Source organism: Peromyscus leucopus, chromosome 15 (assembly GCF_004664715.2).
Source record: "Peromyscus leucopus breed LL Stock chromosome 15, UCI_PerLeu_2.1, whole genome shotgun sequence".
Classification (NCBI taxonomy): domain Eukaryota; kingdom Metazoa; phylum Chordata; class Mammalia; order Rodentia; family Cricetidae; genus Peromyscus; species Peromyscus leucopus.
The window spans coordinates 956,047-971,572 of record NC_051076.1 but is presented as its reverse complement, the minus strand read 5'-3'; the positions used below and the strand labels follow the sequence as shown (position 1 = coordinate 971,572).

At 37.3% G+C, this 15,526-nt stretch overlaps 1 protein-coding gene across 1 annotated transcript in view; it reads left to right on the top strand.

Moving 5' to 3' along the window:
• Window positions 1-15,526, top strand: part of Mctp1 (multiple C2 and transmembrane domain containing 1) — a gene marked incomplete at its 5' end in the record, with an annotated part of 237,531 nt that overhangs the window by 55,855 nt on the left and 166,150 nt on the right. The window contains 2 exons of the mRNA XM_028891575.1: window positions 3,381-3,567; window positions 8,133-8,226. Of these exons, the coding sequence (XP_028747408.1) occupies window positions 3,381-3,567; window positions 8,133-8,226 (281 nt within the window). The remainder of the gene's footprint in view (window positions 1-3,380; window positions 3,568-8,132; window positions 8,227-15,526) is intronic.

The following is a 15,526-nucleotide window of genomic DNA, read 5'->3' as shown; positions in this document are numbered from 1 at the left end:
GATAAGGAATAATATTTCATTACCTATAAGATAAACTTGTTCTTTCAGGATTTTAGTTTGTAGAATTGTGAAGAAAGCAAGACACAAGTGTAAACATGGATAGAGTTATCACAGATTGTGAGACTGGGGATTCTCAGAGTTCATCTAGTTCAAGGAGCTCATAAGTGCTGATGAGAAAAGTGAAATTCAAGAGGGAACGTTGTCTTGGAAAAGGTCATACAACTAATTAGTGGGAACAGAGTCCTGGAACTAAGGAAATGACTCTGGGCTCTTCATCCCTGTCAAGTATTTTTGGAGTTCATGAATTTACATTACTGCTTTTAAAAAACTAATTTCATGTTTTCATTTTTGAAAAGCATTCCTTACATGCCTAGGTCCCCTGGATAGTCGCTTACTTCTGTAGTTCATCTGTGATGAATCCTTTCCTTGTGAGGGATTTATCAGCACAGGTGAACCACATACAAGCCCTTCAGCCCACACCAATTAGTGCTATATTCACAGGGTAGGTAGTAGACTATGCCACAAGGGTTCTGTCTTTGTACATATTTGTTCAAAAGCTGAAAGAGAATGGAATTTTTTTCTACATCTGATCCCAGAAGTCATTTGATTTAATACTCAGCAATGAAGTTGTGATACAAACTTTATCTTCAAGTTAACAAGACAGTTTGGCTAAGTTATAGCAAAAAAAAAAAAAAAATTGACATTTAAAGCAGCATCGTATTCCTGAGCAGAATTTTAGATAAATAAGATGTCTGAGGGACCACAGTGAAAACCTCCCATGTTTTAACATTGAACTCTCATGTCTAGCATATTATTGTTCTCTATATTAAAATCAGGACAGTCAAAATGCTCAAACAATGCACATGGTCCTTCCTGTGAGCATATTCAATACTGAAGTTTCAGTTGGTGAACGGAAAACATTCCTATAAATTTATCTTGTTTACATTTTACTAGTGCCATACCTTTGAAATTTTCGTTTGTGGAATGCTCTTATAAGAACAAACGGCTTTCTTCCCTAATTTGTACATAGTTTAAAACATTGAAATAAAAACAACACAATTCTATACTTGGAATGGAGATGTTTCCTGTAATGGAAATATCTGGTCATCTCTGAGAACCATTGGTAACTGCAGGCCTTCCTCCAAGAATGCAGTTCCTCAGCAACAGTCTTGGAGCTGAGAATGTTTAGGTCTTCCATTTCAGAGGCCCAGGGACTGGCTCTGACTCTGGTTGTTACTGTGTGTGTCCATTTAGGTCATGTGACCTTCCTGTTCCTCAGTTTTTCACTGGCATGTTGGAGATTGCAGGACTCACAAATCCTTAATACCCGTTGGAGCAGGGAGAGTAATTAAGTGAAATAGGCCAGCTACAGGCAGAGATGGTGAGAGTCGCTCATTCAGGGAATATGGGTCCTGTATTCAAAATTAATGTATTTAGAATTGAACTTTTATTTGGCACAATGCACACACAATCATATGCACATGCACAAACACACACACACACACACACACACACACACACACACACACACACACACACACTAGATCTATGGGTGTGATTCCATCTAAAAGTTGCCAGTTTGCAATTTCTAGAGGAAGTAACCTTGAGAGCCTTTGAAGCTCTCCTGTGGCGACTCTGAAAGGAAACTGGATCGTCTACACAGTCTGTGCAAAGTGGTCATGAGCTTGAAAGGGAAACGGCCAGAGGCTTGTGTGTATCCAGCGCTTTTCTGTGTATGACAGCACACATCCTATACAAGACGAAGGAAGGAAGGAGGGGCCTACGAGTGTGCGAGCAAACTGAGCTGGGGGTGGGGCGGAACAAAAGCAAGGTGGATGTAAGACTCCTGTTGGTCCCCACTGTACCCAGCCAACATTCTGTCTGGATCACAACCCCGTTCGGTCATCTAGTTCCCCTCACTCCTGACCCATTCAGTAAGGCCAGGCACTGCGCCAGAGCTGCAGAGGTCTCTAAAATCATTTCCATGTTCCTCCTTTCATGAGAGACTGCTTTTGACTGATTGTTTTTCATTGATGTGTTTTAACTTTCAGTTTACTGCGGGTGTTATTGAGAACTTGATTCTAATTACAATTAGAATGTTAGATAAAGCATTTGACATTGTGTGGGCTTTTTATTTTTAACTTTTTTTTTTAACCACTGAAGAGAATTAATGATAGTATTTTGAGTTGAATGTTGTATTAACAGAGTCAGTGAGGTTACTGGTATCCTAGCATTTTGGAAAGTGTATTCCAGAATTGTACAGACTAATTTCTAACTCTCTTAATAATAGAATTTAGCACATATCCTGTGTCTAGTCATAGTCATTGTTAATGCTGTGCACAAAATAAAAGTAAATGTCAGATTCCCATTCATTTTGTGAAATCTCATAAGAGAGATATTTGAATTCAGGTACAATCTTTGAAGACTTTAGATACTGTTATTATTCTACTATTATTTAAAGACAATTTTAAAACAAAGCAATAAATGGTAGAATGAGGAATGAAAAGGATTAAGCATTTAATCTTTCCCTTATAGGTGTCCTTCTCATTTATGATATATTGAGAATATTTACTTTGGTAATTGGCCATTTCTTAATTTTCACCGTATTTTTTGGTGTGTGTCACAGCACATGAGTGGGTGTTAGAAGACAGTTTGTGGGAATCGGTTCTCTCCTTCCACCACGTGGGGGCCAGAGCTGGAACTCAGACGTCCAAGCTTAGCAGCCAGCATCTGCACCCACCCAGGAGTCTCATCAGCCCCCTTTTCCTGTTTAAAGTTTTTTTTTTCCTTTATCCCTGTCTTCTCCCTTTCTCTCCCCCTCTCGGGTTATTAGCCTGATAGTCACTATATTATCTGCATCCTCACAATCAGTTGACATTTTTATGAAAAGACTGCAAGGTGTTTTAACTGTAAGAGTGGCACACGCGGCGTGGCTTGCCGCATTGTGCAGCCCTGAGAAGACACATTTAGATTTAGTGAGTGTACCGTAAGTACAATTTCAAAGGTGTAAAACTTAAGCTCCCCACAGTGAAAGTTCTATTTGCTATTCAATGACATTTATGAATTGGAAGGAGGGATCACAAAATGGCAGCAGTGGCTAGTTTGCCTCCTCCTGAATAGGTCCGAGAAACCCCACCAATTCATGAAAACAGTATCAGAGGATATACTAATTCAACTTCACCTGAGTTTGTATCTTACAGGAAACAAGCAATTAAAAGTTCTACGATAGCCAGGGTCTGAATTTTGTGAAGAAAGGCAGTTGATCTTCCACTGTCCCAGATGGTATTTCTATTGCTTTGTCTTTCACGGGGCTCCAACAAACCCATGTCTGTTTGATGTGGTGAGAACGCCACTTGCTAATTCAAAACATTTGTTTCTAGGTGCCAGGTTGACCTGTCGTCCCTCAGTAGGGAGCAAACGCACAAGCTGGAGTTACAGCTGGAAGAGGGTGAGGGCCACCTGGTTCTGCTTGTCACTCTGACAGCCTCAGCCACAGTCAGCATCTCCGACCTCTCCGTCCACTCCCTGGAGGACCAGAAGGAGCGGGGAGAGATATTAAAGAGATACGTACGTATGCAATGAGCTTCCTTACAGAACCCATGTGTAGACTAGATGAGGTTGTACACAGTGTGCCCAGAAAGACAAGTGGATTTTGATTTGAGGAGCAGAGGGCGGGCCCACATAGGTACATGCAACCCTGCAGGAGCCTTGGCATCGCCTGCCGATGTCTATAGCTTAGTCATCTCCAGGATTTCACAGCACATTCTGGATTCTAAGGTTCTACCTTGTGATTTTTATCATATAGAGAAACTCTCCATAAAGGAACTCAAATTTATCCATCCCTTTAATATTAATCCGTGGCTCTGTTAGATTTCAAGTACAACTTGAAATCTAAAATGAGTTTATTGGCATACTGGGAAGTTGGGAACTACAGAGTGATGTTTACTGCTCAGAAAAACCTAACTGCATCCGGTCAGTATGCAAGTGAAATGCAATCAAAATGTAGCCCCCATCATTCTGACTGAATGTGAGGTGTGAGGGTGGAATGGAGTGCCAATAATCACCCTCCTCAAATGTTATGTCCTTTAAATAGTCAAATCTTCCTATATCCCAGCGACTTTGTGGGTGCATTTCTCACCATGTAGTTGTTGGGAATCACCAGAGGGGGGAGCCCTTGCTCCACCATTGTCTTAATGGAGGCTTGGAAAAGTAAATGCCTTGGTACCCATGAAGCTAGGGGAAGGCTTTTCCACTTCAAATCACAAAGCTTGTATTGTACAGTGCTGCCAGGTGTTTAGACGGCTCCTCTAGACACTCAGTCATGAAACCAAGCTCTGACTAACAAAGAATGGCTTTTTAAAAAACTATTCCTATTTGCTGACTGACATCCTTTCAATAACTGAATTTAATAAAGACGTACCTTATCAGGGTGTGCAGCTAACATGAAGTGCCCGTACGAATGCTCTACAATATTCTTCAAACAGATTAGCAGGATGTACGCCTCAGCAAATTTATTCTGGCTATCTCCACTGAATCAGCTGTCTGCTAATGCTTGTACAACTCATCCACCAATGGTATTATCATAAACAGTTTAATAGAGGTGACTTAGCAAGGCTAAATCGTGTATATTTTAAACCACCTAAGAGCCTAAGTTATTGTGTAGTATCTTCTAATATATAATTGCAATTATGAAAATTATTTCACATTTTGCTACTCCACCAAAAGTATATTCTCTAGTTACTAGAAATGAGCTTTCTGAATTAAAACTACCGTAAAGGAATTAATTGGTATATTAACATGAAAATTCATCTGGGCATTAACATTCTGTAGTTACTGGATCACTATTTTAATATTATCTCATGTATGAAGATGATACTGCTGTCTACATAATTAGAAGTAATCCACCTATTATTGATTGATTTTTTGTTGCTGTTGAATAGGCTTCCTTTAATCAGCTGTCTCTGTTCTGAATGTGAATACTTTGTTTTTTCATCTTTTCCAAAATGCTAGTTATTTCAATGAAATGTAAAATGTTATGTTTGGCATCTCAGCTAATTCTCAGGTTATATTCTGCCCAATGCATTAAAAGGTGAATTATGTTTAAATATGCTTTTTTTGTAACCTCAAATTTCAGGCACTGGTCTCCCTCTCCCTCTCGAGACACACTTGCTAAGAAGTGGTAATGCAGAACATTGAATGTGCTATATTAGTGTTAGCTCACAACAGTACAAGGACAAAGAGCAACCTCTTGGTGGCTTTAATGTATTTTATACTTTGTGTATTATGAAATGAATGAATTTTGCATGATGTCTAATATATACCTTGTTTTGATGAAACAGGTAAAGGGGATCACTGTTCAGCAAATTATTTCTGTGTTTTTTTCTTTAAAAATGCACATGGTGTGTGTGTGTGTGTGTGTGTGTGTGTGTGTGTATGTTTAAAGTGAAGGTTAAACTTGAGAATTTGATTTGGTTTGTATTTGGTGCTGGTCAGGGTAGGGAAAGTAATGAATTGCCCTACTCTGATATGAAACAGCCTTAGAGAATCTCGTCACTGCTCAGCACTGAAACCCCACAAATTAACCAGACATTCCTGAGTGAGCTACTATTTGATCACCACATTCTGAAAAGGTGGTTAATTCCATTTTCCTGTTCTTTTCTTCTTTGGAGGGGGGAGGAGGGAAGGTCAGTAGGGTCGGGTAGTAATGGGTAGGAGTCCAAGGGCTGCTGTTTGACCTTTTCAGAACGGGTTTGCTGAACCCATGCTCCTCCTTGTCACCGTTTAAAAACCAGAGGAGCTGGTTTAGAGAAGAAGTTGTTAGCATTCCATTTTTATTATGACATTTCACAGTCATCTGATTTAATGTCCCTTGACCGGATTGTCCACCGTGAGACGATGGGCTTGAAATGTTATTTAGAGCATTGATAAAAGGTGAGCGGCTCTACGATGACAGCAAGTCATAAGGCTGGTGGTGTGACATTAATTTTCTCCATAACAGAGATGGAATAAGACGTCATGGTGACAAGCTGTCAATCAGCTCTGGCCCCTCAGAGCATCTCTGTACCATAGGATGGGGTATTGCCTCTCCCGTAATAGAGCTGAACCGCGATGCTCTCTCTGACAGCTGCTGCAGCCATAGAGAAAATATATTATACAGCCTTTCATTAAAAAAATAAAGAGGACTCCTCTCCAGAGCATTTCAATCTCTTCCCATCTATTGAGGGCTTAGGATTCACAGCAGATCATGGGTTCCTCTGCTATGGAAATTTCTGGCTTCAAAAGCCATCCAGGTATTGAGGCCTTCTAAAATAACCATAAATAACAACACGGGAACACCCCTTGATAAAACGTTTCAAAAAATTACAGTTTTAAACTGGTATTTATTTGCTTTTTCTTTGAGTTCTTATTATAATCTATATGCCACTGGCCTATACAGTAGAAATTTGCAATAAATTGTCAAGTGTCAGATGATTGGAGAATGAAACCTTCAAACTATAATCACCCCTCCAAATGCAAAGCAGAGCCCCAGAATGGAAGTCCCAAAGATGGTGTGGCTGTGGCTGTTCCCTCAGCTTCCCAGAGCACAATGTTCTAACTGATGATATTTGCTTTAGTCACAAGAAACTTGTTTTAAATTGCTCCTGAAAAATTAAAGTGCTAACCCTTGTGATGAAACTATTCCCCATCATTAAGGAAGAATTCCTAGCTGGTTTAATGTATCAAGTGAGCTCTGAGATAAGTCCCTTCCCCAACTTTATTTGTGATGTAAGACACAGCGTACCTGGAAGCCTCAGAACCCTATCACTGCTGCTAATGATAAACTTTTGTTTTGTAAGAATTTAAAAAGAGAGACAGGTGCATTTTTACTAAATCTAATCAAATGAGCCTTAAAATAAATTTTTGGTGAAAAATAGTTGTTTATGATTAGAGATTAAGAGGTGGCCTTCCATACCGAGCACTGTTTTTACAAAGTCATGCTGTGAGATTACACATTTGCCTGTCTTTCTTCCCTTCACTGTACCAAGGTTAGAGCATCAGTGTAAATAATGACAGGCCATCAGGACTGATAAAGTTTGTACCGCAGAAGCCTCGCTTTGTGCGTACCCTCACACTAGTAATACACTGACGGGGTTGCTTGTATTCTAGCAATTTCTGATAGATAACTTTTTATGCAGAAGCATATTAAACTATCTTGTCATGAAACATTTTAAAGGTGGTGAGAAATTGTCTTTGATTTACTCATTAGAAGCACTGACATTGCCATAAGAAAAAAATATGAAATGTAAACAAAATGCATATCAATGCTCTGGAGTTTTATTTACCCACTCATTAGATTTCTAGTTCATTGTGTTGGCTTTCCTTCTTACCTACTTCAACTACTCTGCTTAGTAAGACATCACAATCAGTTTTTGATTTTTATCACCAGACTCTTCTATCAAAAACTCAATGGTTCTATACATTATAGCAAATACAAATATAAACTGAAGAAAAAATTCTCACCACCTTTGATTTGATTTGATTTATTGATTTGATTTGCTTTTAAAAATTGTCTCTCAAAATTTTTATAAAACTATGTATGTCTTTGAATGAACTATTAGCAAAGTCTTTAGAAAATTTCCCCCTTATCTAAGCACTAAGAATGAAATGACAGGAAAATAATTTGTTAGTGTTAACTTCTTGATAACTCCCTGTCTGAGCAGTGCTATGCAAGCACTTATATGAGTTAATATTGTTCATTATCATCTTCAAACTATCATATTTACAAATGAAGATTTGTGAGGTCCTTTAATAGAAGACATCAAGAGAAGCTATGGAGACATCTGCTTTGTGGCTTATTGCTCACCATCTACTGAGTGTTACTTGTAGGTAGTAACTGTGGTATTTTTATTTCAGAAAATTATTTATCACTAATTATACCATTGTGTGTATGCATGCGCACACATGCATGGATGTGCTCATGTACACATGCATTTGTATGCATTCCTGACATAGGAAGTATAATTTGTATTGAAAAAGCGCAAATGACCCTTTGACCCCTAAGAAAACATCCTGAGAAAATTTAGTATTTTATAAGCGTATTTTTGAGGTTTCTTTAGATTTCTTTTCCTAATGTCCATGTTTGGGTTTTCCAGAGCCCACTGAGGATATTTAACAACCTAAAAGATGTGGGATTTCTCCAGGTGAAAGTCATCAGAGCTGAAGGTTTGATGGCTGCTGACGTCACAGGTAGGAGCTGATGCAATTCCCCTACTGTATATACCAAAGGCGCGCCAAGTCTGCACAATGGAATAATCCAGCCCTGCATTTTATCTCAGTGGATCATTGAAGTCATGGGTGGAAATAGAAAGATGCAGAGTTGATCTCACATAACATTTGATAATCCCAGATGCCTACACAGTTCTATATTTTAAACAGTGTGATACACTAAAAATAAATTATAAAAATAAAAATAACTTCTGAATTATTGCCCTCCCAAAGTTTAATCAATGTAGTAGGAGTGATGTGTCCAGGCGTTTTCATTGTGGAATGCTGAACCAACAGAGAGCCATTTTCTGTCAGTCATCACCTGCTTTGCTCCCAGCATAAATACTGTAAAGTCAAACACTCGTGGAATACGTTATCTCACTCACTGAGAAGTTCAGCAATGTAATATTCCATCATGTGAATGCTTCATATTGCGGTTGCTACTGTAATTCCCTAGTTACACAAATTCTTCAGTATACTATAAAAGAAATTATGTATCTAAACTAAGTATATACATTACTTTTCACCCAGAACATAGGAGTATGAAAACAGCAAAATGAGTCATGTGTCTTCCCTAGTTTAGTATCATTGTTTATTCAATATATTAACAAATGAGATGATGGTGTTTATATCATCAAGATGCAGAGTTAATTATTTTGTTCAGAACTGTGACCATTCATTTGTCATTTAATTCCATAAGGATTTGAGGGAGGTTCATACCACCCATTGAATTATCTAAAATTGGATGGCAAGACTGTACTGACTTACCAGTTCCATGGAAATCTCACCATGCTATGAAACATTGGCTTATTATTTGTGGAAATAAGCATATCATTCTAAATGTTAAGCAAGATGGCCCTGATAAAGTTACAGACTTATTTGAATAAAATACTATCCTTTTCTTACAGTTCAGTGGTCTACAGATCAGTGTATTCTTCTTTAATTCATCCAGCAGAATTGAAAACAGATTAAAAGATAATTCCCTTCAAAATTAAATAGCAGATGTATGCTCCAAAATGGCAATATTTAAAATTTTCATATTAATATATTATCACTTGAGTATAATATGTGACAGATATAAAATGTTAGGGATTTATAGTTTCTTTGAAAAGATAATTGTCAACTCATTTGTAAACTGAAGACAATAACACTTTAAGATATATATATATATAGATAAATAGATAGATAGATAGATAGATATATATATCTGAGAATAATGCGTATAATAAAGCTATAATCTTTGAGTGTGAGCTATCTTAGCATTTGGTAGTAAAAAAAAAATGGTGAATGGTGAGTTTACACATTTTCTTTCTTAAGAACTTGGTTTCTTGTATAGTTATCAGTGAATTAATCTGTGCACAATAATTTCTTATGGAAAAAATCACATAACTATTATTTCAAACGCTTAGCTACCTGCCATTATTCAAGCTGAATGCAATTGTGTAAGTTTGTCTCCTCTTGGAAAGAAGCTGTCATTGATTTTAAAACTTCATGAATATGCAAACTAGGTTACCCTACTTGGCCTGTCTGCCACTATGGAAGTTAAAGGACATGTTCTTTCAAAGTTGGAAAAAATAGAGATATTTCTTTCCTAATGGGTCTATGTAAATCAATGTGAATAACAATGGTCTTTCTGCTGGAGATTCAGTGTGATATAATTTTATTTGATAAAGTGAACATTAATTTGAGGAATCCTGAATAACTGAATCTCAATTTTTTCCTTCAGTTTTACGGATATAAATCTAATGATTCCTCATTCCATGTTGACCTTATAATCTAATGGGCTCAGGACAGAACAAGAGAGATGTTGAACTATTCAGGGGCCAAGTGGATAATTTTGTCTTTGACCTTGTTCACCCTTGGACCTTCTGTGGCTTTTATGACATTTCTGATGGTGGCAAAAATTATGGACCATGTGTTTAAGTCAGAAATGTCTAAATATATTATTAATTTAAAAAGAAATATTACTTATGAAAATATGAACAATTTAGTGCACAAATAAGCTCTTTGTGTGCTTGCCTTTTCTTCATAGAACTTTGAAAAGTTGATGTCCCTCTTAATGGCTGATGACAGTCAAGCTCTGCCTAATGAAAAGATGGGGTTGAATAGCTCGTTCTGTCTTCCAGACTTCAAACAAGCACACATCTAGAGCTATGGTTCTCAACCTTCCTAATGCTGCAACCCTATAGGACACATAGTTAAGTTGCTATGGTGACCCCCAACCATAAAACTTTTTGTTGCTACTTCATAACTATAATTTTGCCACTGTTATCAGTTGTGATGTAAATATTTTTGGAGATAGAAGACTGCCGGAGGGGTCGTGATCCACAAGTTGAGAACTACTGATCTAGAAACTAGAAATGGATAAAGAGAATTTTAAAATCATGAGTAATTCTTTATGCTAAGCCACGAATATTTTCTGACTGGAACAAATGAAGCTATAGTTAGAAGATATTTGGCTTCAGAATACTTCTTTTCTACAGTAATCTAACAAGACAAACTTACACTTGACCAACTTTTATATATTTTTAAAATACTTTTAATCATTACAACATAAAGCCACATAAGCACAATTTTCAATTAATATTCCAACATTAAATGGGCACAGGGGAGAAAGACTCTGTAATCTTTTAAGTAGCCATCAATCTTACCGCTGTTACAAAGAATTTTTTCCTTTCAAAATGTAAAATTTTTCTTTTGTTACAACACATTCATTGAGAAACATTGTGATACTGTATTAACTCTGTGTGAATAAAGAGCAATTGAGACTCTTTGAATGAGTGAGTATAAAGCACAAATTACTTTTTAATGAAACCCTCAATTCTTTCCCTTTCCACAAAAAGCCTCTAGCCTTGTTCGGCTGAACACTACTACTACAGTAGGTCACTTCAGTTAAGCCCCTAATAAACTATTGATAGTCAAGGGTAGTTTTCTCTTCGGTCTCAATAGCCCAGTGTTGGACAGTGCACTTCAAATCATTAAGGTTAATACAGATTTTTAAAAGAGATTAACTCTGGTGGTTAAGGCCTCAATTTACAGCTCCCACACATATGCACACGTTGAGCACAGCACAAGAGTGGATGGAAATTTCAGTCAAGTTGTGGACAGCCTTTCACAGCCTGAGAAAGTGGCACTGGGATTTGAAGACTTGGTGCACTAGATTCTTCCAAGGGAAAAAGTTTGAGTAACTGAAAAATACTTCTAAGTGTAGCTTACTCACCTGCAGCTACCCAGCGAGAGGTTACTGCTTCTCTGTACTGTCAAAGCAAAAGCTGGAGGTCTGGTCCTGCTTTCGGGGCAGAATTCTTTCTGACATGAAATCACATGTTCCCTAAAACTGGCCAACTGGGGAGTGTGTGTGTGTGTGTGTGTGTGTGTGTGTGTGTGTGTGTGTGTGTGTGTGTGTGTGTCTTACAGGAAATGAAATGGTTTGGGTTTTGTCTTTTTCTTGCTCCTGGTTGTTCTTTGTCCTTAAGTAGGGCCTAATTTTTGCATGTGACAAGCATTTCAAGTCTTCTGTATTAAGTGAGACTGTCTCAGCAGAGTATTTAAACCTGGGAGATGAGTTCTTTCAAGTTCCAAAAGGAAGAAGAGACTTCTCCTCTTCCTCGGCCCTCCTCCCACTCTCCTCCAGTTTGAGTCCTCCTCAGTCCTTTCCTCAACCTCCCAGGTGGCTCCTCAGGACCTCCTCCTCATTTCCCCAGGGCTGTGGAGTTTGTTTGTTTCTTGTTTTCCTCTGAGGAGGAGGTCATACTGTCTCCAGGGAGACCAGTCCCTCAGAAACAGTGATAGGAAGAACTGGGAGACCTTGCCACTATGTTAAAAGGTCCTCTCCCAGGTGAACTGGTTTTGAAATGAATGTGCCATCTCTTTCAGGAAGCAATGGGGGGGGGGAGAGAAGGGGAATTATGATTAATAGTCACTGAAATTGTCCCATTAAATGAACATTTTCCCCCAGACTAAACTATGAACAAAGACTTGTAGCATGTCAGCCCTGTAGTCTAGAAAGCAACTAGTTATTAAAGAGAAATGTTTAGTGCCCCCTTTATTTGCATAGACTTTTCCATGTTTTCCTTTTGGAAAACTGTCTTCATTGTTGGAAAATATTTAAGTAACAAAACAGCAGAAAAAGACATGCTACAGTTTTTCTTTTTTTTTTTTTATCAGCTTCTGTGATGAGAGTCTTATTATCTTACAAAATAACAGTGAGCTGCTCAGATTCATTAGCAGAGCTAAATTTAAGCCCCATTTGACAGGCTGCCTAGAAAACATTTTGTTTTGCTGTCTGTGGGCTTTAATTAAGATGTGTTCAAGTTCATTCCTCTTCAGTCTCGCCCCCACCCCGCTTGCCGTGTCACAGACCGGCGATCAGACACTTTGAGATGGTCCGGCCCATGACTTTGACCTTCTGCGCAGTCCGGCGTTCCCTGGGGAACCGTTCAACTCATGAGGTCTGATTTCACACTTCCAGGATGCCTCCGCGCTCTTAACAATGACAGGGAGACAAAGCCCTTTAGAGCAGGCCGCATGGGGACTTGTTTAAATTGGAAACCAGAGAGGAGTCAAGGAACAAGGTTAGGGCTACAGAATAGTGCTTTTAATAAAGAGCTCACAGCGCTGGCTCGGCTCAAAGAGGTCTACCTCTGTACAATTAATTGAGCCATTTATCTGGAGCATCTTAGGCCTCTACTTTCTCACAGAATTGCGTGGTAAATATCAGCTAAGAAGCAAATGAGATATGCATGAAATGAATTTTAACACTTTGATTACTGTGCCTCCAGTCTTCATTAAAAGTAAATTTATTTGTATTTCTGACCTCATTATCAGTAGGCTGCCTGCATTTTTATTGGTTCCTGTGATTTCCAGCTTGAGTGTGTCATGAAGGTATATTTTATACAGAGATTGGGATTTATTATTCTTGATATTTTCCCTGAACATTATGGGTCTATTCAGAAAAAGAAAGTGAAAAGGCAGCTATAGAGAAGAAAGCAAGTCAGTTCCTGGAAAGTATCATAGAAAGTTGGAGAAATAGTATCATGCATATATTTATTCTAGACTATCCTTAAATAATATACTGTCTTTACAAAATTACTTGTGGGTTTTTTCTAGCAAATCGTACAAAATGTATGTCGTTACTGCATCAAATGTCTTTCACACTCTTGTTGTTGTGTAGAAGGGTGTGGCGATGCTGTTCCTTCTGTGGGATGGTAGCAGTTTAAACTGTAGTAGCATGTACCTGAAGTTGCTGTTATCGTATGTAATAATACTGAGAGTGTCAGCAAGCATAGACTTACATTTTATGATCATTGGTTAAAATCTACAATGGTAGAATAGAAAGTATACAGCCTTTAATATGTACATCATTCCACTGAATGGACCAGATAAAAGAAGAGAGTAAAATAATTTACAGCTAAAGGAGATACTGAAGGTATTCCCAATGTAAACAAAAATAAATATTAACAAAAATTAAACCTTTATTTCTATGCTTTATTCCCATGATATAAGTTATACTACAGAAGACCATTTTTAGCAGTATACTTTGATAAAACATTTTATCCAATTCATAAAGCATCAAAGCTTGGCATTTTTGTCATGATAATATGCCTGGTTTAGAAAACATTCTTACATACAAACTCACACATGATAAATGCATTGATGCTCTTCTAATCTTTGCTGCACCCAAGATTAAGCAGCAAAGAGCACCACAAACCAGCAGCAGCTTGTCCTTCCTGTGTCAGTGTATAATCTAGACATAAAACTTCCTTCCTTTAGTATTACATTTAAAAAATCGTGCTGTAATTGCAGAAATGGAAAGGTATTCTTTTTTAAAACCAAGCCATTCTTATCAATATATGTTAAAACATAAATGAAAGTCATAATTTAGTACAAATGCTGGTGTAGTTTGAGTCTGAACCAGTGTTTCAAATGGAATTACAGAAATCGTGTGTGATTCATATGCAGGTCACATGGTTAGGAGATTCTGCTCTGGAAGAATAGGTAGGATGACAAAGAGACTAATAATTGGGTTTGATATGCTCTAGAGGTGAAGGACTATGGGCTGAGAAAGTGGTTGCCCCCCTATCAATAGGAAATGAGGGACAGAGAAATACTATAAAATAATTAATCAGGTTCTGTGGATCCAAGATTACAAAATGATCCTTTGGGTAAAGAAATAGAAAACTGCCGGTGTGGCTTGTAAAACCAGCCTTAGGGTTCCCTCTGTGCTGAAGGGGTTTTAAGGTGTTGCAATCATTTTAAATTAAACTATCTTTTATATTTTGTTAGACTAAGATGTAGTTATATAAATAAGACAGTCACTTCTTAGAACAATGGATCTAAGAAATGCTGCTGAGAAGATCTGATTTTATGTAGGTTTCTGAGGGGGGAAAAGAGAAAACCATTTACTATAGAAATATTTGGGCTGTATAATCCTATAGTTAGAATCCTAAATCACTAAGCAGTCAAGCCCAAGAGTGATTTAAAGATTGTTGTCAATGGAGATACCTAATAAGGGATCCATGGCTCTGTCTTTGGTCCATACTGTTTATTTACTAACAGCTTTGACAATATAATTGACTGCTTGCTTATCAAACAAGAGGGTAAGTTGATTAATTTATACAAGACTAAAATATGGATGCAAAAATATCATAAACATTTTATATGTCTCTTTCTGTGTGTATATATGTGTGTGTGTATGTGTGTGTTTACAGACTGAAGTAATAGTTTATTCAATAAAATAAATATCAAAATATAAATCTAAGGCCTTACATGGGTTAAAAATAGGGATGTTTTGCTCTAATGGTAAAAAACACAGAAAATACTTTAGGTTTAGAGATGAGTTTAAGCATTATGAAAGTGAATTATACATACATTAGCCTTGTTATCATGAATGAAAGTCAAATGTTGAGAATTATGTTTTCCTGTCAAAGCTGTTCACCAAGAACATTGATAGGCTGGCTATAATGCATTTTCAACTGAAATATATTTTAATCTTGAATAAGAATAGGAATAGGAATAATATAGATAAAAACAAGCAAACCTGAATAGGACAAAGCAAAAACAAACAGAAAAAAAAAAAAAAAGAAAAAGCACAAGAAACACTTACAGACACTGAGGTAAACACATTCACACACACAGGAAACCCATAAAAATAAAATAGCAATTTATAATATAAGCAAAATTTAATCAGAAAGTGATTTAATTTAGAACATTAAGAGAGTTATAGAATCTTTGTGGGCAGAAGGGATCTAAGAACATGGATTCTGTTTCCATTCTTCAGAGA